Source organism: Buceros rhinoceros, unplaced genomic scaffold (genome assembly GCF_000710305.1).
Source record: "Buceros rhinoceros silvestris isolate BGI_N320 unplaced genomic scaffold, ASM71030v1 scaffold9391, whole genome shotgun sequence".
Lineage (NCBI taxonomy): Eukaryota > Metazoa > Chordata > Aves > Bucerotiformes > Bucerotidae > Buceros > Buceros rhinoceros.
This window is the reverse complement of record NW_010395923.1, coordinates 644-23,768: the sequence shown is the minus strand read 5'-3', so window position 1 is coordinate 23,768 and position 23,125 is coordinate 644. Positions and strand designations below refer to the sequence as shown.

The 23,125-nt window shown below is 38.5% G+C and overlaps 1 protein-coding gene across 1 annotated transcript; it reads right to left on the bottom strand.

Moving 5' to 3' along the window:
* Positions 1-292: 292 nt before the first annotated feature.
* On the bottom strand, positions 293-22,446 carry APPL1 (adaptor protein, phosphotyrosine interaction, PH domain and leucine zipper containing 1). The gene is made up of 22 exons (XM_010145708.1): positions 22,428-22,446; positions 20,109-20,212; positions 19,345-19,404; positions 18,617-18,688; positions 17,708-17,795; positions 16,104-16,145; positions 15,266-15,324; positions 14,661-14,807; positions 13,106-13,188; positions 12,843-13,001; positions 11,412-11,600; positions 10,907-10,949; positions 8,944-9,000; positions 7,220-7,311; positions 6,464-6,646; positions 4,094-4,143; positions 3,546-3,720; positions 3,406-3,442; positions 1,781-1,927; positions 1,489-1,539; positions 1,044-1,133; positions 293-442 (listed from the first exon to the last, which is right to left on the bottom strand). The coding sequence occupies exons 2-22, from the start codon at positions 20,130-20,132 to the stop codon at positions 293-295; spliced, it is 1,998 nt and encodes a 665-aa protein (XP_010144010.1). The 5' UTR covers positions 20,133-20,212; positions 22,428-22,446.
* Between the last annotated feature and the right edge of the window lie 679 nt (positions 22,447-23,125).

Genomic DNA, 23,125 nt, shown 5'->3' with positions numbered 1-23,125 from the left:
GGGGGGTAAACACCCCACATTTTTTTCCATACTGCAGAGAAGCCTTGAGAAAACATAATTTTGTAATCAACGTGGTAGGATCATCATGCTTCATCTGGCATACAGAAGAGAAATTATACTGACATGATAATGGAAATCACTTAAGAAAGAAAAACCAAGGCATAATAGGGTCTACATCTTGTGAAGTCTTTATATAATACAACAGGCCCTCCACCTGCATTCCACTTCTTGTAGAACTTCTGCCATTTCACCAGATATATCCATGATTCCAATTTTAATTGAGTAGACAGCCTTAGGCTTCGGATTCTTTCTTCTTCTTCCCATCTTCTCCCAGATCACTGTCTTCTGACTGGCTGCTGCTAAGGACTACAAATTGTCCTTCTCCGCTGCTCTGGTTTGATCTGCTGGAAGCAGCTATCAACCGGCTTTGCTCCTCAAGGTCCTAATTTGAGAAGGAGGGGTTGGGATATCGGAAAAGGAATACTGCCTTTAAAGCCATCTGCAGCTGGAACAGGACACCGCTGTTCTGAGTCCTAGACCGTCGTTTAATACTGTCACTGCACAGCTCTCCGTACAGAGGGAATTTAAAGACTGAATACAACAGCACACGTTTACACTTCAGTAGTTGGCATTACTGAGACAGGTGAGCCATGAAAACACCTGTACCTGTAACACCCCAAACCCAGCAGGGCAGAACAACTATCTTTGTCCGTAGCCTATTACTGGGGGATGTGTGTGTGTGTGTGTGTGCGCGCGCACGCTAAACCCTCATCAGCAAATCCAATTGTTTTGGGCCTGCGATACATGTTCTTCAAGCACGACTCTTAAGTATCCCTATAAAGACATCTGTGGTTTATCTCCTCAGAAGAGCTCTTTTTAAAAACTACTAGACAAAATTATACCAAAACTGCACAGGAAACACTTCTAATAATTAAATCCATAATGCTCTATGAACTTGTACTGAAGTGGAGCTTGGAGAACAAAACTGCAAGAGAAAGCAAGTAGAAAAAAAAAGAATATTAAGAAATAATGAAGAAATGTACCTTTTCAATTTGTTTTTGTTTATTCAGTTCTTTTTGTTGTTTCTCTTTGACTCTCTCTATTTCTTTCTGCTTTTCTGATGCTTTTCGATCCTGAAGGGCAAAAATGCAAATAAAGTAAGTAATAACAGCCTGAGATGTTTGATACGCTACCAATCTATGTGAGTTTGCTCAAACGGTTACACCACTGTTTTGATCATATTTCTTTTAAAGGACTAGTATGTCTGTTAACGGTAGCAAGCTGAACCCTATCTTGAATTTTCTTCCACAGCAGACAGGGGTCAGTCTTTCTATCTTGGGTTTAAATTCTAGAAAACAAATCCCTTATAATACACCACACAGGATTACTGCATCTGCAAGCATCTTGCAGAATCTGTTCTATTACACGTATTAAATATACTCTCTCCTGTCCATTCATGAGTATCCCTTGGCCCCAAAAGATTCTTACCAGTTCTGCGTGAAAAGCAATCTGTTTTGCCAGTCCCACAGAGTCACAAATCTAAGCACAAAACAGATTGGAAATAATCAAAATAATAGAAATGCCTTTAAGCCAGATTCCTAAATTACACATAATAGCATATTAAAGCACTTACAGGTAGGTAAGACTGTGAGATTTAACTTTCTTCGATACGTAAACAGAACCCCCTCCCACAGCAAGCCCTCAGGCAGCCTGAATGGATCTAACATCTTGGAACCCACACCACGTTCAAAACTGATACAACTATAACCATCACCAATACCTTCTCCCCTTCGTTATTTGATTCAAATATATAGCAGACAGAGGTCTGGTGGCTCTCAGCTCTCCCTCCTGAAGTCCTAAGCACAAATCCAAAAAGGCGCTTATTCTCCTGGTGCGTAGCGTACAAGATTACGCTGGGCAAAGGGAACTGCCAAAGGATCAAATATGGAGATATTAGAAACTGGTTCCAAATATTTTCTACAGGAGGTTTCACTATTCTGCACATTAATTACCTCAATATTCTAAATGCACAACCCCAGCAGAAATGACCAAATATGTAATTACAAAACACAAACACTGGATTAGAAGACAAGGATTAAATAATTATTCAAAGGATAGGAAAACTTCTCAAAAACACACTCCATCCAAGAAAAGGGGGCCACGTTTGCCATGTGATTCAGTCATCTTTCTAAATGCAAATACTTTCCTTTTTTGTTTCCTCATCCATACAAATTGCACTTGTGACTAAGATTTCAATATTTGATGCCAGGTAAAGGTTCTCCTTCTTCAAAACCTTTAGTGCAATTACTTCACCTCTCCTGAATTATATAAGCAAGAAGGAAAAAACCAAACAACCCCCAAACAAACAAACAAACGAACAGAACAACAAACCAAACCCAAACAAACCACACACCCTCATTAATTTGTTACACTAAAACTAAGCTGCGTTCTTATTCCTAAAAGAGGGTGGATTTAGAAATTCCTAATGTATCTTTTTAAGACTTACTAAAGGGTAAGTTTTTAAATTCCAAAAGCCCCTCCTCAGCTGTTATAAGCTGATAGGACGAGTTTTTCCTAACCCTAAATACACATCTTTACAACAGCTGATAGACCTCACCGTAAAAGCTTATGGCTCTGGGGCAGTTCTGAAGTTAATGCCACAAAGGTAAAGAAAGGAAAAGCACTACTTAATATATCAAGACATTTCCACACACTTAGGATTTCTTTTTATGGAAATTAAAGTAATTCAGAGTCCCGGAAAAACTAAATGTTTTTAAAAGAAGACCCAAGGAAATTAAGTGACAGGCCATACATCGTACACAAAGAAAAGGAGGGGGAATGGTTTTGAAATGTGAAAAGGGTGCTATTATTGAAGAATTAAGCTGCCCTTACTCGATATCTTAAGGAGAATTCCATTCATTTAAGTGCATCTCTTATAAAGAATTAGGAAAAAAACCCACCCCAAACCAGAAACTGTACAACCCTCTCAATGCAATTATGCATTAGAAAAAAAAAACAACCCCAAACAACAAGCAAACACTTTTGGACTTCAGAACTACTTTGACTGGAACCCTAACATTACCTCTCTACTAACAATTTAATGTTTATAATCAAACACGCTGTTAAAATACAATATTCTGTTTTCCAAAGATTTTACCCTATGAAATTGGGGAGCAGGGGCGCTAAGTTTTAAAAGTCTATTTGACCTATTGAAATCACTCCCCTTAAACCTGATTTGCCAGTGTTTTTCTGTCTATTTTTAAATGTGGGCATTAGTGTCCTAATTTCAGTGGAAAACTGGAAATCTCAAGCTGTCAGTGATTTTTGCTAACACCTAGTAACATTGTTTTTAAAGTAGAAGAATTACATTGCTGGGTATTTATCTTAAAACGTGAAGTTACTTACTCGTAGTCTTGTGACTTGTGTCTGTGGATCAATTAACCTAAAAATTTGTTTTTAGAAAGAAACCAGAAAGTAGATTTTACCAAAGTGAAAGAAGATCATTCTGCAAATAAACATCAGTACGAGTCAGGAAGCAAACTTACTTTAAACAGTCACAAGTGACTAATAAATGTGATTCTGTCATCCTGAAAACATTATGGATGGCGCGAGCTGCTAGTATTTGACGCATTGTTTCATAAACAACATCTGGACTTTCATCAGACTTCACCTCCATAGAGCCAAGAAATCTTACAATAAATAACTGATGAAGAATTGAATCTAAGACAAAGAAAGTATTGAAAAAAGTGAACTCCATTTTGGGTTTTCCATTCACAAGCAAAGATGGACTGCAGTCAGGAAAACTCCACACTTCCGAGAACTTGGGAAGAAACTGCTCATACTCATGAATTAGAGGTACAATTACTAAAGAGCAAGTCACACATCTTTTCATTTGCATTAATGAATACAAAAGATGCAACGAATTATTTTTAAAACGGACTCTCAGACAGCAGCCTGACTTAACTTGTCTAATACATTGCTAACGTAACTAAGCATCCTAAAACTCAATAGAAGAAAGAAGCTATGGATTAAAACAAAAATAATTTTCAAATTCTGTTTTTTATTTTACATTGAAATAAAATTTTTGTTTTACCTTCTGTTTCAGATTTTGAGCCTCCAGATTCACCAAAAGGATTTGTGCGTCTATTAGAAAATGAAAACATTAAACTGGGAGTCAGATTAAAGAACCACCAATGAATCACACAGTAGTCTCATGCTGCGTCAAACAGGAACACATAAAGATGTCCCAGGCTTGTAATCTGGAAGGATAGTGCCTGATGAATCATAAGGACAAGCAATGTCATCCCGAGTTACGACGTAAATAGCTACATTCGAGGGCTCAATCACGGGAAAGATACCAGAGATTACTGTCCTATTGCTGCCATAGAGAGTTTTGCTCACATGGTATTTTTTTATACCTGAATTAAGCCCAAGACAAAACCTCGTTAATCTTTGAAAAGGTATGTGTTCAGGGGATAAAGTTTCACAGAACAGCTTCAGGAAGTACAACCGAAAGCTAGTCCTTTCAGTACTCCATAGGAGCACCACACTTCTCACCACTGTCTCAAGTTGTTTAATTACTTACTGAAGAGAAGTCACTGGTTTTATTTCATATGCAGCTTTCTGAGAACATCGCTGGGGTTTTACTCCTAGAGGGTCAAGAGAAATGTGGCTATTTCTGGCTCTCAAAGACAGAATGCTGTCAGTTACAATGAAAAGTGAAAATATTCTAGGCTTCCAAGTCTACTGTTTTCAAAGGCCATAAAGCAATGCTGAAAAGAGTGTGGGAAACGGGGAAATTTTATTTAGAACTTCTAAAGAGGGAAAAATCCCTTTCTCTTTGGCTAACTGAAAAATTATTGCCCAGGGTTCAATAAACCTCAAATCAGGTTTTATAGGGGAGTAAATGAGGGTGTCATCCTCAACAGTTAGTGTTCTAAAAGCAAAGTTTGGAACTTTGAGAAAAAACCTTCGCTCTCTCTTGTTGAGTCAACACGTCACACTGACGGCCAGTTTGAGTTCATCTAGCCCTTTGTCTACGAGATGTCCAGTTTAAAGTAATACAACCGGCCTAGACTGAACTCTGAAGTCCAGGTGGCATTGCCACGATGTTTATGTAACACGGGCCAAATCAAGAATTATCCCATTAAATGCTGACCTGTGTAAATACCCTAGAGGGAAATTCTTTCCATTAGCATTTTCTATTGCTCAGACTCTTCCTGTCATTTAAGATTAGACTGGAACAGAAAATGCACATCTCATAGGATCTCTCCAAAGGCAAAAATAGAATTTAAATCTATGTCATCAGTATCAGAAACTAAGGAAAGCCTTTTTTTTTTAATAATTAATACTTCTAAAGTAGCATGTTGCCTATCTGTACAAACACTGCAGTTCTTCTCACCACAGTGGTGGTTAATTAAAGATACTGAGCACAACTCTCTATCATTTCTGCTATGAAAAAATATGATTTTCTAGAATGGAATTATAACTGATGACAGGAATTTGGATGAAGTATTAACCCTTCCATTTCCTGGAATACAGTTCAAGTCTATTTTAAATCACCATATTCTTAAGGATCTAACTAGCCAACTATGTTCCTGCTATAGCAAACAACAATAAAAGAAAACTGCTACAGAAAATAGAGAGTTGAATATACTTAATTTGAACTCTTATGTATCTGCGTGGTGCAACTGAAATTTCAATTATTTTTCTAGAGGGCAGGGGGATACGACACATTATTGTGAGTAGAGTCACATAAATTTAGTTTTCAGCTTTTGGGCTTTTTTTTGTTGCTGTTAAGAGCAGCTGGATCCGCAAATGTGTTTTCTTAATATCTGAATTCTCTACATAAAGTTCCAGAAATGCAGTGCAGATTTACCAGTTTTTTATTATTTCTGAGTGAGAAGTTTACAAAAAACCAAGTAGAAGAAAATGTTTCTGTATTTTGGGAAGAGCTTCTTAGACAATTTTAACTTGTTTGTATATGAGATTACTGTAGAAGCCTAGATCATTTTCACTCACCTTTCAGGTTAAGAAGAGTGTCATCGTATGCCATCATCACCTGGAGACAGGGCTACCAAATTTCTCTTGAGTTTCCAAGAGGAAATAACCCAAGCTGCTGGGTGAGCAAGCAATAGGAAAGGAAAATACTTTGTGAAACCAAAAGATTAAAATAAATCAATAAATAAAAGAATTAGCTGTTAAAGCAAGAAAAGCTGCTGCTCGTGAATAGAAAACTACACCTTTAATCTAGTGCATATAATTTAAGCCATTTCTTTTACAACTCTAACAATTAAAAACCTAGTTTTGCCTTGCTGGCCACTGCAAATTTTGTGACGTGAGTGAGGACAAAGGTAATGTGTGTTTTGGAGCTGCAGCCTAAACGTGGTTTTCTTGTTTGTTTGTTTTTAAATTAATAACATTAACTTCAGGAATTTTTTTTCCTTCTCTCTGCATTTCCTACCTGCCTGACTGCCCTGAAGATTTTCCTTGACCAGGCAGATCTTCACTAACTGGAGATATTATGTCAAACTGTATAGGAGTGTCAGGGGCAACAAGGGAATCCAAGGAAAGTGTTGATAAAGCTGCTGATTCAGATCCCAGTGACCCCGTGCTGCTAGTACGAGCGGCAAGAGGACGAGATTGTCTACAACAAAACAGAAAATCACAGTTAAGGAATCCTAGTTTCAGGTTGGTTTACAATGAATTAAACCATATGGGAAACCAATACAATATTCCAAAATGGGTTTGTAGAACAAAACAAAAACTAAAAACCTGAAGATGATCAGGGTAGAGTGAACAAAGACAGAGCCTATGTTCCTAGTCACATTTAAGTTAATGTAACTGCTTGCACTAATCACTGCATCAGATCATATTGTATTTCATATGTAATTACATGCCGATGTTGAATCCATCCGAGGTCTGCTTCCAGGAGGTGGGTGCATTAAGAAAAATCTCATTGTGAATTCATGTAACAAAACCGACATATGATGCATCCAACAAAACTGTCTAGTCAGCTGGAAATCTGGATTACTTGGAACAATAGATGCTAAGCAATGCTAAAAAGGTGAGTACAAGAAATTTTCCTCTAGCCTGTTGAAGATTTAAGTCTGAACACAGAAAGTTTTGTCATTTGTTTGTTGGTTTTTTCTCCTGGAACTTTATCCAGGATTCTCTTTATCGACGTGCTCCTCAAATGACCTACAGCTCGTTAACTTACACAGCTGGCCGCATGCTCTCATGCCTCTGCTGAAAGGAAGGAGATGGCGTAACAGCCTCCAGAGCCGACTGATTTACACGTGCAGCAATTTCCTGTGATAGAGAGATGGGAAAAAATGACTGAAAACGTTTTCCTCAAAATAAGCTTTGAGATTTTATTTTTATTTATATGCAATTGACTTTAGTTATAAGTTTGCTAACATACTTGTAGTATTTTCTGCTAACTTGGAACTCATTTCCTCATTTAAATGAATGCACTTGCTTTATAATACTGTGAATGTTAGTAAAAGCCAGCAGTAGAGAAGAGTCCCCATGATAAATCTGACCAAATAGGCAAATGTAGCCAGGAAGAAAAAGAAAAATCTCATTTGAGAAATGCACTCCCCAGCTACTAACTAAAAACCATGACGATTCAAAAGTTTGCACTTAAATGTTTATGAAAACTAAGGCACGAACAATGACCAAGTAAAGACTACAAAACAACGTTATTTCAGCAAGTCATGGACAGCTGGAGAATTCCATTTTAATCTTCCACTGAAATCACTAATTCTGTTGATGGCTCCACTTTACGGGGTAAAGCCAACTGCAAAGTCCTTGAGGAAAGAGGATTCTCGGAGACAACAGAGCGAAGAAGTAACATTTTGTGTGAGTGTACCACTCAGAAAATGAGAATGACTGTAAGGCCACTGAGAAGCGAGGAGAAGGCACCAACCTCGAGGTGTCGATGCACACACCTCCACTGACACAAGGGAGCTGCAGCCGCTTATGCCAGGACTGAACAGAACCTCAGCTGCACTGTCATCAGAACAGGTGCCTTAGGTAACTGAGACTACTTTGATTCTCACCTGTCTGCTTAACTGAGGCAGTCAGCCAGGTACTCCTATTATCTGTGAAGTTACATTTAGCTCCTAAACCAAAACCTGACGTTCCATTTCACCTTGATCTTCCAGATCATTTGACAAGAGTCGTGTGTTACGTAGCTGCATGACTGGTTCCCTGCCTGATGACTGCTTTATCCACAGTTCCCACCTCCAGTATATGACCACTGAGAAGTCTCCTTTCCAATAACCTGTTTCAGACCTCAGCAGGGACATCAGGGAGTACAATTTCACTTTCAACACACTTATATATAGATAAATGCTCTGTTTTAAAGCAACAGATTTTGTGGGAACAATTCCCCTAAGTTAGCATGTAAAAATCAATACGGAAGTTTGTATCAATACGAATTTACTATATATAAATTTACTATATATAAACGTAAACCATATAAATTACAACTTACTTGCTTATATTCTCTACATGAAACAAATTATCAACTTCTAACTCTTCAAAAGGCAAACAACTCTTTCATGAAGTGAAAATGGTTTTCTATGCTCATTAGATTCATATGCATAAGACTGTCGGTTCCCTCTAGCAGAAATTAAATGTATCCATCCGAATATGTTACATTAATTGTCACAAAGGATCATATACAAAACACAAACAGAGGAGCTTGAAGATGACCAACAGTTACACTAGAGGAGTTACGTCGTTCTAACGGTTTCTACACAAGGTGAAGGAGGCAATGGCCTGTACGCCTGCGGACCCTGAAGAGCTTATCACGAGAACGCAGAAGGACGCAGCTCAGTTCTACGCCACCCGCTCAGATCCAGCTGATCTCTTTTTAATATCGCTCATATCTACACCTTAACATACTACTGATACTATAGATTCTAGTGAAGTTACCTCAGGGTTTTCACTTAGGTATATCTGTTTTGATATGTTGTTTATGGTGCATATCCACTGAAAAAGAGAGAAAGGAAAAAAAAATCATTAATTTAATGAACTTGATCACATACCAACAAACTGGATTAAACTCCTGAGCTGGCTAGTTTCAGCACTTTCTCTCTGTAACTTCAGGGAGCCACAACTGCCCACAAAACTTGTCATTAGCTTCGCTGCTGTCTGCATACTGCACCTTACAATACCAGATTTTACTTGCAAAAATTTAGTCACACTAAAGATCAAAACTAAAGCCAACTTAAATCACGACTAAGGAATTAAATATAAAAATGCTAGGGTTCTCTGTACTCCATTATTCTGACATTGTTTCCTCAAGCGATTTATAAAAATTCCACCTGCCTTTTGTGGAATTTGCCCATTTCTTCCATCTGTAAGCTAGAATCTGTTTTCTCCCGGTGTTACGGAAAACCATCTGCTCCTGCTCCTTGCTCTTTCAACTTTTCTCCAAAGGAGAAAACCACCTGAATTATCTGCATGCTGCCGGTACTGCTCCACCGAACCCCAGCCTGTGGCTGTCGCCTGAGCTACTGACAGGACAGCACAGCAGCTGCAGCCCAGAAAACAACAAATTTGAGCTGTTAAAGCTGACCATCAACTCCCTTCCTCTGGTGAGGCATCCGAGGGCAAATGTTTCAGTCAGACTACTGGATCAACAGAACAAATGAGCCAGGGCCAACCTGACAGCACCTAGCTAAAAAGAAATAGCATAAAAGGTTATTTTATATCAATGTCGTATTGAAGACTGCCGAGGAATGTGAATGCAGGCTGAAAGTACCATATTTTCTGTACTTCCTTATCCAGCTACTTGCCCAAACACTTTAAATCAACAGGCTTGTAAAACATTTTCTTTCTCACCTTGCCCCTTACTGAAAAGACTATGTTGAATAATAATGCAAACCAGACATTTTTAATTAATGAATACTTTCTATCACTTACTCCATCTGTTCCTTTGTTTTGGGACAAACCTGACTGTGTTCACAGAACGCATGAATGTAAGGACTCTATCGGTTCAGCCCCTCAGTGCACGCCTTTGGAAAGCTGTGAAAAGCTGTCCAAATAAAACATAAATTCTAATAACTAGAACCTTCTTTGTTAGACCATGACAAGCCTATAACATTAGGCTATTGTTTGCGAAAAAACTAGAGAAACTTTTTTTCACCTCTAGAGAAAGTTTAAAAACGCAGGGAAAGCATATTCCTTCCATCTCCTTTCCCCATTGGTGTTTGCTACAACACGTCAGTTTGCTGACCCAGTGCTGGCTTCCTGACACCTCGCAGCCGGCATTCATCCGCTGCACGGGCAAGTGAATCTGCATCTCCAGACCAGGCAACTCTTTGGAAATGGTGAGCACAAGCAGCTTTGAAAGCAGTCCAAAAGCAAAATATTTCACATTTCTTGATACAACTTGCTCATGAAGTAGAAACATGTTTCCCATCATGCACTGGGGCAGAAAAACAGCTTCTCCTCATTTCTCAACTGCCTGTACCATTATCTGTGTCCTAACCTAACCTGTGTCCTGTTCCTTTATTTTCCACTCCTGACAAGCAGGCAGGAAGGAAGGAGGTTAGGAAAGCATGGCCAGGATGAAGGAGAAGCAGCATTTGTCAAGATTCTATCACCACTGGCTCCTTCGATGTGGGGGGGTTTTATTTCCCTTTCTTTTTTCCATAACGCTAAAAAGGATTTAGTGCCAATCATAACTGCATTTTGGTTTCTAGTATTTAAACACAGTAATATTTTGTCAGAGTTCCTGAAACCTATCATTATGCATAGAATGAGTTAAAAGTTCACCCGTTACCACCTAGAGAACATTAAATGACCATTCCAGTTATTGTTATGGATGTACTTCTTCTGCGCCCCAGAAAATCATTTGACAGAAAATCATGTGAACCCCCTATAAGCTTACCTCTTCATAATCTTTTTTACTCTCTGCCTGTAAGATTGAAGACCTGAAACAAGAGAACGGAAAAGACATTTTTTTCTACTTAAAATGTCTCAGAAATTCACTCAGACAGGAAACTCCATTGGGATGTTTAAAAGTACACAACAAATTAAGAAAGGCTGAAATTCTGAGTACGTGCTGAGTGCGGTCAACATTTAATTGGGGGGGGAAACTATGTTTTCATTTCAATTGAAAACAGACGTGGAACAAAATTCTAGTTGTGCCCATGTAATCCTTAAGCACTCACAAATGCGGTAATACACAACTGTAAACTGACTGTGCTAATTTTATTCTAAAATACTCCTCAACTACACTATAGAGCTTACATACAAAAACCCAGACGTTACAAGGTTAAAAAGACACCCCAGATTTTGCTTCTAAAGAGCCCCCAAATCTACCAAGCTATAATCTGGCCTAAGGTAGACCATCTTTCTTTACTTACAGGTAACAGCAATGTAAGAATACTTACTTTTTGCCATCAAAAGATGTTATCTGAAAACAGTACCGTCTGTCTTCACAGTCCACAGCCATGACAGAACAGTTGTCTATGTCCATGACAAGGCCCCCGGCTACATCACCTCTTGCCTGGCTCATCAGATTTCCACCTTGAGTGAAGTAAAACTGTCTCTCCCAACTGGAAGACACCAGCCCTGTCTTACTAGAAGACAAAAAGAGGTTCTCAGTAGATTAGAGTTCAGCTGAGCTGAAAATCACTTGGAACAAACCACCTGAGCACTCAAGAAAATTTCTTCCCCTGCTCAGTGTTGGTTTTCTCATGCTAAACCTATTACTGGGCAAAGTATACATCAAACAGTAATTATTGCTCTCTTAAGTTATGTGGAACAATTTAGAATAAAACGGCGTAAGTACTTCAGTTTTGATGATCAGCTCTTACAGCACTGCTTTACACAATACGCATATTCACATTATGTGCACTGCCAGTGTAACTGCTCACACCTCTGAACTCCACACTTACGTTGGCAAGACTAAGTTCTGAAGGACTTGGTGGTAAGAATTAGCTTAGTCTCATAAGATACCTCAATTTTCCAAGTATTTTGTACCATTCAAAAACATCTCCAAAATTTTGCTTAGAGCATGTTGGTTTTTGTTCTGGGTTTTTTTTTGCCTCAGAATAGCAGAAGAGGAACAATCTGAAACCAAAACCCAGTAACATCTGCAGTTTAACCACCCTTTTTGTTCAGATACTCCTTTCAATATTAATTGCTGCAATTCTGTTCTACCACAGAAATTCATGCCTGATTCAGTGAATATGTTACTCTAACTGTTGTTGTAAAAATAATTACATTTTTTTTTTAATTCCTTGGAGTTCAGTTACAGAAAAGAAAAAAAAAATCTGAGTGTTACAACTTGTTTTTAGTAACTATAAAGATCAGCTGCTATAATAAAGGGAGTATCGGCTCCCTCCAGTGGACAGAAGATGACCTCCTGAAACCGAGACCGCCATTCAAAGTGTATTTCAGCTAACAGAGAACATTTTGCCTTGAGTATCTCAAGCTAGTCATGTCTTATTAGTAACTTGAACCCCCAAACCTTTTAACAGATAGAACAATCCTGGTAGCTGCAATCTTGGTTTCCAATTAATTACAGTCCAGTGAAATTACGCTCCTAAACTTTTTCTTTTTGATGTGAAAATTCAGGCAAAATTAGACTGAAATTGGGATAACTGTGCTTCGCACCTGAATGACACTAAGTCAGTGTAACCATGAAATTAACACTAATTAAGTGAAGGCGTCCAGAGAAAGAAACAGAATAGCTCCTGTGTGACTTACTCAAGTTTGTCAAAATCAGCATAGTTAAGTTAAAAAAAAAAAATTGCATATATTTTTAGCTTTCCCAAATGTAAATATTCTGGAATTTCCAAGTAACAAGTCAGTCTCACTTTCTTGCATTGAGATAGCCGGCTTTCCGTGTTAGATTTCTATGGACAGGAAATTTCGTAGTGTCGGGGTCAGGCAAATACAGCGGATCACTTGCTATTTCCAAGTCCTCTATAGTTTGTTGCATGTTTTCTACTTCACATTCCATTTCCCTGCGAACACTAAGGTAAATAATGTGTTATTAACACAGGTAGTTTATTAATAAGTAGAAACAGAAAAAAATAATTGTTTTGGAATAATTCTAAATTCAAGAAAAACAACTTACTTCTGTACACTTGTGCCAATATTGGTCAAAAATTCTTCCAGTTGCTCAGTAAGATTTTCTGAACCCATTTTGAAAAAACTTATCTTTCAAAAAAAAGCGGAGGAAAAGAGAGAATTTAGTCATTAACTTAACTACATTAATAAAACAGATGAAACCAAAGAAGGTTAAAGTTTCTCAGAGAAACCTGTTTTCATCCCTCATTCCCACCAAAGCCTCTCAGTAAGAGGGGCAGAATTGCACAGTTTTGTCTGCAAGTGGAGGTTGACGCTGACATCGCAGTGGGATTTCACTGAGCCAAGAGGATGTGCCCAGAGTCACCTGGAGGAAATACAGAAATACACAGAAACTGCCCTGGAAAAGAAACAAGGTTTGATCTTTCCGGGATCCCAGGGTTTCTCTATACCTTTTCAAGCCCACCAGTCTGCGCACTGTTGTGTTATGGTGGGGTTATGTGGAGGCCACAGCAGAGGAGAAACCTGTGAGGACTTCTCCAGGACCACCCTCTAACTGTGGACCCTGCCAAGGGGAACTGACAGGATCTATCTGAAAAACAGCGTTCTCCACATCGGGCAGGAGAACCGCTGTGTCCAAGCTGAGGTTAGCCATATGAAATCTCGGAACAGGAAGCCCTTCCCATTCTTGGATTCAGCGAAAACCTGCACCTGAACAGCAGACTGCAGTAACGGTCAACTGCTGTGTAACAGAACACACTCAGAAGTTAGTACTTGAATACAAGCTTCAAAGTTTCAAAAATAAACAACAGTTCTTCTTGGCCTTGGAAAGCTTTCTAACAGTACGCAGAAGTTAACTTCTACTTGGGACACTGTGTCAGTGCCAGATGCTGGAAAGTTGTGCCTTTTTTTTGTTTTTTTTTTTACAAAATCATGCTGATGACATACTTCTGAAAATACAAATTAAGTCTCTATGAAGAACCTTCTCATAGTTGTATTTCCTGTTGTGCCCATCCTCAAACAAACCAGTCATGAACTCTTTTATTAAGCAGAATGTTTTTTAGCATTCCAGTTCTTCCACACACTTGATGGAAAACAGTAGTTTTGTGATGTGACTTTGACAACTACCTCACCTCAGAATAGCTGCCACTGGAAGGAGTTAGTGACTGTCTCCACATTCCTTTCTGAGGTGGCACACTGCCACATGGACTTGCAGGTGTGAAAGTTTTAATCAGCTATTCCCCTCAGTGATCGAGTGGGAAAAAAGTACCCAGCAATGAAAACTTAGGCAAGGGAATTAGATTTAGCCATCTGGGTTTTGGGGTCACCCAGACTTTTCTAAAATATTCTCCAGTGGGAGAAGAATGGGAGGGCATGTCACGATGAGATTCACACACTGAGTGGGAAATGACAGGTGCCAGCTGGTGCCAGCATCTACAGCAGCAGCTATGACAGCTGCAGGGGTGTGGATGGGGTATGGCTTTTTCTCCATTTGCTCCCCTGCATTGCAGAAGAACAAGACGCACTGGATTTCAGTCCATCAACCTTCATGAAGGACTTTTACATCTTCTTTCAGATCTACAGCTTCCACGATCTCAATTTACCTGAGCTTGCATGTATCCTAGCAAGGGTTCTAGCATAGCAATTTTCTTTTTGTACTGAAGAGTATTTAACGCACAGAAATAATGCATCATAGTCTGATGCTGTTTTTTCCTTGAAGTATATACGTCTTCTGTAACTTCAGCCTTGATCTGAAGAGACACAGACAGGGAGGGGGGAAAAAGGAATGTTTGAGACTTGGTATTCATCACGTGCCTTCTGGACAGCTTTATAGCCAGCATGGAAACAACAACACAGTGATGTTCTACTCTCTAGCACCAGCAATTGCTATTTTACCCTACAATTCTGCTTCTCTAATTTATACGTGAGTGACAGATACATGAAAAAACAGATCCAGCACTCTTTTCTCCCTGGAAAGTGTGGTTATTTCTTCACGCAAATAAACTGACTATAGTATCACAATCTTAATCACAGAGCATTTTCAGAGTTACAAGACAGGCAGGTATTGGGGAAAGCTGCTTTTCTGTTCTGAGGCTATCAAACTTCAGGTGTGATCTGCCATACATTTTCTTCCATCATCAATATATGTATTAGATTAAAATTATTTCTTCTCTAAAAATCTTTCTATTAAGTATTTTGTTTTACGAACCTTTTCATTTTCCCTTCTTTTTGACAACCGACCGTATCTGGTAATGGCAGCATCATGATCTAAGCAATCAAGAGAGAGTTTATTTATTACTTTATTACAATTTTTATAAATAAATTACTCATGAAACAGAGCAAGAAACTTTTTATATCACTGTGTTGCACAGCCAGCTGAATGCGAAGTTCTGTAATACTAAAATCATTATGATCTGTTCTTGCCACAGATAACTTGGACTGAAGAAAAATTCTAACCACATGCACGTACGACCAAATTGTTACAAATTTCCCTAAACATCTAATACTCTTCAAAGACAGAAACTGTCTAGAAGAGGCAATTTTCCATTATGCAAACCTGCGGCTACCCTTCTTTGCTTCTCAAGCAACGAAGCAGTTTACATTGAGAGAAGCTTAATGCTTACTTAAAGAGTGTGTTCTCTGCAAAGACACAGTAGAGCTAGCTAAAAAAAGTAACTTCCGACAACAGGCAAGGGAACTATCAAACTAATTTTAGGCAGGCAAGATTTGTTTGTTAATCCAGTCCTGACTTTAAGAAGTGAACTAGCACCTTACTGGTTTTACTGATTTGGTAGCGTAAGTCTAAATTATTTAATAAATATATATACGCTGTAAGTATTGTAAAAAAGACTAATACCGTCAATTTGCCTTAACACTTTGCTACACTAAGAAGGGATTTACAAGTGAACCAAGGGAAGATGGTATCACTGAGAAAAATTACACCTTAATTTTTAAGCCTTGTGAATATCTTCACTAGTATTCTGAGTAAATAATCTACAACTACTATTGTCTTGTAATGTCTATAGCATTAATTATTTTACACTTACCGTTGCTTGCAATTTGGAAAACTTCTTTTAGAGTTAATATCTCTACAAAACAACACATCACAATTTAAGTAAGTTGCTATTAACACAACATCTATATATTAAGGTTTCTCACGCGACGTTTCACTGCTGAACTGCTGCAGTTCACACCTGGTACCATGCTGAGTTACCAGCACAGTCTCTGTGTGGCCAGGAAAGTCTGCTCCTGCTTAGGGCCTCAGTATCAGTTACATGGTGTTTGGCTTACTAAAAAAGATACTGTACTGTAGTAAGATAAGGAGGAACTTCTTTTCAAAAGACTTTGAAAGATGTCACCAATACCAGTGTGTCACCTATAGTTCTGGTCAGAGTCCTGGTCTGAGTTGGGGAAGTGGAAGCACAGGAGATGGGAAAGGATCAAAGGAAAGCCTCAAACACATTGTGATTCCCTCCTACCTAACACTAGTCATGTTCTAGATGTTTCTTTAGCCAAACTGTGTCAGGGAACAGCTAACAGTACAATAGTTAGCACTTGTTCTGATCCTGATTGTGGTTTTGTCATATAACACAAGCAGAGAGCCCCGTTCAACTTTATGGTAAAGCAAAGACAAAAAAAGCATGGAAAAGCTTTTCAGAAAGTGCCTACAAAGCCCATAAAGAAGAATGGTATCATTAAATCGTACATCAGCTGGTGGTTAAAAACTACTAGTGCAAAAATTTCATTTGCTGTTACTGCCTCAGGGATACTTCTTCAGTATTAAAGGGGATTTTTCCAGGTTTTGAGGAGTAATATTAACCTTGAGATACTCATGATCCTTAGCTTAAAAACCATAATCGATTTAATCCATAATTCTGCAAAAAAGTATTGCCAAATAATATCTTCCAAGATTCACAAAGAGCTAAACAACCTAAGCAAGAGTTGTAATTTTTATTTCAATTTAGAGTTAAAACATTCATACTTTAGGTATACCCACTCTAGCATGTTCACATTAGGAATTTATTTTGGTTTTAACTCTTATCATTTATACTGGAAGCCCATTTGCCACACCAGTTCACTGACTTCAGCATCTCGAGTAAAATCTATCCTGATCAAACACATTATATATTATTTCAGTCCAGGCAGAGTATGATAAAACAGTTACAAAAATAAGAAGCTGGAAGCATCGCACGCCTGAACATAAGAAGCCGCCAACAGGGCTGAAGAACGACCTCACTAAATCTTAGCAACACAGTGAGTACTACAACTTGGGTACTTTGCCTTTTCAGTTTAGTCCAGCCAATATATCGATGTCATGGTATTACAATATATAAAAACACTTCCCGAACATGCAAACTATCTGAAAATTATTCTTTCCTAATGTCTACAGTAACTGCGAAATATTCACCTTGATCAGAAGGTAAGTGCTTCCATAATGTAAGTAATATTTTTGTAATAGTGTTAAGTTCTTGAACTGTAATACTCTTGTGAATAGAAATAATTTGCTTTTATTTTTTAATTAGGAGATGAATACTTTTGAGAGCTGAAAAGCAAGCAGCATAGTCTATGTAGTGAAACAAAAGCTACGGAGATTCAATGCTTTGCTTTTGTTATTGCTGCTGATGACAAAAACAGTATTTGAACACTCTACCTTTCAGATCCCTTTCCTTAAACTGGGTAATAGGAAACATCATTGCATCTGCAAGCTGAGTGGAAAGTACTGCATGGCAAGAGCTGAGCTGTGAAAGACAAGAGAAGGAATGAGATGTCAGGGAAGAGTGCTGAGATTAAATGCAATCAAATTGAGCTAGGCTGATACAAATTTCACTCAGAGATGACATGTACAACTCAAACAATTTTGCACGTTAGGTTTGGGGTTTTTTTGCAGTTATTCTTTTCTAGGTTACTAGTGATCTTATCACTAGCTTTCTACAGAGGACCTTTAGAGTCCAGTATTTGTCCCTACATTTCCAACTTTATTCCACATTACTGGATCATGTCAGAAGATGGCCTCATACATTCTGATGACTGGTCAATTTATTTCTCTAGTTTCCCTCCAGCTACATCACAGCCCGTATTTCACAGGTCACAGAGGTAGAACAAATGTGCTATTCCTCCCAAAATGCTGTTTAAATAATGGTAAAAGGGAAGAGATCCTGATTTAGATCTTAAGAGTGCAAAGTTGTCTTCCATAAGAGTCTGTCTCTAGTACAGACAGCAGGAGGTTCCTTTTGCCAGTCAGGTATCTAAAATGAGGCAATACAAACACCCTCATGAAAAGGTTTCTAACTGCCGTTCTGTGATGGTTTTTGGCTGCATCTACAGTAAGTTAAACTACATTCTTTCTCAACAAGGCATCCTCGTTTTGCTGAACTGATCCTTTGTCTTCAGGTTACGTAACTTTAAGTATATGTTGCAATATACACTAACGTGTTACCTTACTGACAAATGAAAGCCAGTTCTGTACCTCCTGTCTTAAAAAAGGCTGGAATAGTTAAGCAAGTTACAGTCTATCCATGACAGCATTAGCAAAGTGAGTGACACAAATGAAAGTACTTGCCTCATCGATCACTTTTGCAAATTGCTGTAGAGTCGAAGTCATAACTTCATCATCTCCCCCTAGTGGAAAACGCTAACAGATAAGAAAGGGAGGCTTATTGCAGTGTTTTCTGCCATTCATAACACTCTATTAACCATGCCCATTAATTGATTAGGTATTCCATTATTTTTAAACATTATACAGTTAAGATACACTGAAGCAATTCTTTATTGTCCTGTGAAGAAGGAATACTGGGGAGGGGTAAGTAATAAACAATTCTCATCTAAAAAAAACCTAAGTAAGAGTAAATGAGGTTGTTAAATGGAGACTGCTATGCAATCTCTTCTCTTCAGGACTTTGGACACAATAAACAGGTCTACAAAACAAAACCAAAACACCACCATCTGCTATGCAATCTCTTCTCTTCAGGACTTTGTACAGAATAAACGGGTCTACAAAACAAAACCAAAACACCACCACCCCCCTAAGCAACCCCTAAAACACTGATCCAGAAAGTAAAATACTTCAGAACTTACTAATATTCAGCATGCTAAGAGGAATTTCATTCTGGTTTAGTTGGAAGAACTAATATGAAGACAGTAGATTCTTTCGGCAAAGATTTGAGCCACCATCAACAGCAGTTCATTTTATATGGACCAAACCTAAACACGTTCTCCACTGTGCTCTGGGAGATGAAAGTCTACAAAACCACATAGTCCTGACCACACAAAGACAACAATACACAGTACCTGTTTCTCATATTCTTTCAGAAGCTTTGAAGTCAGATGAGTTGCTGCACTTAATTCATTCTGATTTAAAAAAAAAACAAAAAACCAACCAAGCTTGTTACTTTCTGATTTACATTAATATTAAACAATCACATATTTTAAGAGGAAACTATTACAGATGTGGAATTTAAAATCTCTCTACAGATTTTCAGAAAACCTAAGCATCCTGCCCTTCCATTTCTCTAACATTACTGAGTTACAGGTAATCAGTGTTTACAAATACAAAGGTCACAGCCTGTGGTTTTCATGTTATGCAGTGCATATTTGCATTTAATTATACCAAATCAGCTGCCCTAGTTACTGAGTACTAGGAATTTGTTATCTGTAAAGGAAACAAAAAGATTACAATGAACTGCAGGATGACCTGGTTACAAACTGCTCTGTACTTGTAGATGATGAACGAAACCTGAAAATATTACGGGTAAAAAATAATCTCCCACTTAGTACATACTATTATACACATTAGGACCATGATGGGAAACATTTTAGGAACACTTGGGAAATACGATAGGACCCCTAGAAGACCAGAAAACATTTTTACTTGTCGTAAGAAAGATTTCTTCTGTGTGTAGCAAAAGAAATCTCAAGAATTTAGTCTTTACCGCTCATTTAATTATTTTATTTTAAAAAAATATTGCTTTTAATTATTTTTTTAAAAAACACAAGATAATATGAATTGTGGTTCAAGTGCTTTATATTGCATTCAACAATCTCACTAATATTACCTGTGCATCGTATATTCTGTGCATGGCTTGAAATAACTGATTGATGTAATTGGAAATTGCAGCAGCATCTTCTTCAAATACTCCCAGCAAAGACCGGGTCTGTGAACATGAAACAGACAAAACACTGAACAGGCCAAGTTAGGAACACACTATTTAAATGTCACGGAATTTCACAGTTCAATAGCGTTGTTTCGGGTTTCATTACTCAGAAGTTTATAAACCCTCCAACACTGTTTACAGCAATGATGCCTGTTACATGCCAGAGAACCTTAAAGACATCCAAGCTCAGCCTCTCTCCAGGTTAATACAAGTACATTTTCAGAAAGGAAAGGACCAAGGGAGACGGAGAAGTGCATAAAAAAGTTGGAACTGTGGGCAACTGCTGGACCAGCTACAGGACATCCCTACGGAAAAGGGTAAAGATGGCTGGTATCAAATAGCTGCCAGCTATTCCCCTTCTGCGGTGAGATCAGAACGAAGGCTCTGCGTCTGGGACACTGTCCCGCACAAAGACAGGCACTGCCTGTGCTCGGACCTACAACTCCCCCATGCAGCAAGTCAATGCTGCGGTCAAAACGCCAAACCAGGTACGTGTTTCTCCCCCTCACCTCTCCATGGTGAAAGGGAGTGAAAAGATCTGTCCTTTTGGCCTTACCCCAGCTTGTCAGTCAGTCTGTGCTGACACCTTAGCTCGCGTCACACACAAGCTTGATGACTGTGCATCCTATTGCACTGCCTGGATCACTGATGAAGGTGCTTAACAGTATCCACCTCAAAATCAACCTCTTCATCACTGTCCACCTATTATATCTCAAAACACTAATCACTGCTCTTTAAGCCCAACTATCCAGGCAGTTTCTCCACCCAGGTCACAGGCTGTACCTCTCCATTTTGGCCAGAAGAATGCCAGCAGCAACCGTGTCAGAATCCTTGCTTAACGCGAGGTAAATGACACCCACTACTCTTCCCTGTGATGAAATGACAAACTCTGGATGAGAAGACAAGCAGGTTGCTCAGGCATAATTTGCCTTTAAGTTTAAATGAGATGCTGACTCAGTCTTTTTGCGCTTGGAAATAGTGTCACCATGAGGCTATCAAATAGCTTCCTATAACTCTGCACAGGCTACATTTGCTTTCCCTAATCTAAAATACTGTTTGGGTGCTCAGGAGTACTGCTTGCAAGACCCACAAAATAAACCCTTTAACTCTAGTAACATTTTAGTGAAAGGACTGTGCTTTGTTTTTAGGTTTACAATAAAAACTAATGTTCAGACAAAAAAAAAAAAAAGAAAAGAAGCCTAAGTACATAACTGGATTTTTCCCCAAAATGTGATTGTTAAACACTTGAAATCGGAAATTCTGTTTCTTAGTCTTCCCTAGGCTAAATAACTGTAGTTACCTTAAAGAGAAAGGAAAGGAAAAAGAACGAAAGACTGACACAAGTCTGGACATCAGTAAAGCCTCTCCGATGAGATCGGCAGAAGTCCCAGGATCGCAGTGCATATGAATTTGCGGGGCGGGGGGGGGGGGGTTTTATCAGGAGTTCTTGCTATACTGAAGAGTTGCCTTGAAATGACTTAGACTTTAATCCATCTACTCTTGATGCACAGAGATCTTTTTCAGCTACTTTTCTGTCTGATTTTCTGCTTTTAATGATAATCAAGGAGTACACAGTAAATCTGTGTACATTATTTGACCATTCTTTTGCCATGAAATTCTTTTATTTAATTTGAATCAGATGGCTGGCTGTCTCACAAATATTATCATGCCATATAATGTTTACAAGGTACTTAAATGTAAAAATAATAAAATCAAACATCATCAATACAATACATCACTATAATGGTGGTTCTAGTTTATAAAACAAGTGGAAAAGGGGGGGCAGAGGAGGAAAGAGATGGAGGAGAACTCACAAAGGTTTGCCAGGTGTGGCAACGTGTCATCCTAATAGCTGTGACTCTCCCATTAAAGGAGACATGTATGAAAGAATGCAAAAGAAAAAATTGCATAGTACCATAACTACTGAATTGTATATACCCATGACCTTTAAACCTGAACGTAAATAAACCTGACCATAAATTAAATAAATTGTAATTTTAAAGGAATAATGCACTATGTTTACTCTTTAAAATGAAACATTGTAGAAAAGAAGCATTTCTATGTTTTACTGTAAAAACATCAGTTATTTACATCCGGATTTCAAACTGACATTGTACCATATTGATGGAAAGAAACTGTAAACAGGTTTTGGCAGACTACCGCTTAGCAAAAAATTACAAGAGTTGTTTATTCATGTTTCTAGTAAAACTGCATCATTCTGCGTGTTCTTTAAGGTGCTTTCAACCCAAGCAGGTATATAGAAACCACCAGTGATAAGCTGCAGAAAGAAATCACCCAGTTAGAAGTCAGCGAACTGTTCAGTATTCTGGGTCACTGTATGTGCGTACGTGTGACACCAGATAGAGCCTGTGCTATCAAGACTTTGGGCATTTTTATTGTGCAATGCTTTGGGAATGCAAGTAAGTCTGCGCAGAGACTCTCTCTAACTATATACCTAAACACTGAGTAGGTGTGTAATAAAGGCCCTAAGTTAATCTTTAAATTGTACTGCTTTGCATAGCAAAGGACAGTGTAAACTAGGCATTGGTTTACGTCTGAAAAAACCAGTGGTTAGATGTCTATCCTCTGTCAAGAGGAAATGAACAGGGTTTGCCATTTCAGAAAAGCCTTTCCTTGCCTCAGATGCAGACTAAGTTTGATCGATGTTCATATGCCTAAAGTTAGTGTCTGAAACATGTCTGAAGACACAGTCCATAGATCAACACAAAACAACGACCTAGGCTGATGGTCTTGATCCATATTACAGCACGAACACATCAGTCAGAAAGTCGTGGCAAGTCCTAAAGAAAGCCGGGTTTCTTCTTTCCTCAAGCAACATTCGTTGCCAATTCCATTGCCCCGATTTCAAAAGCAGAGCTATGAGCGAACGTAAATGTAACAGAAGACTAGAGAGTCCT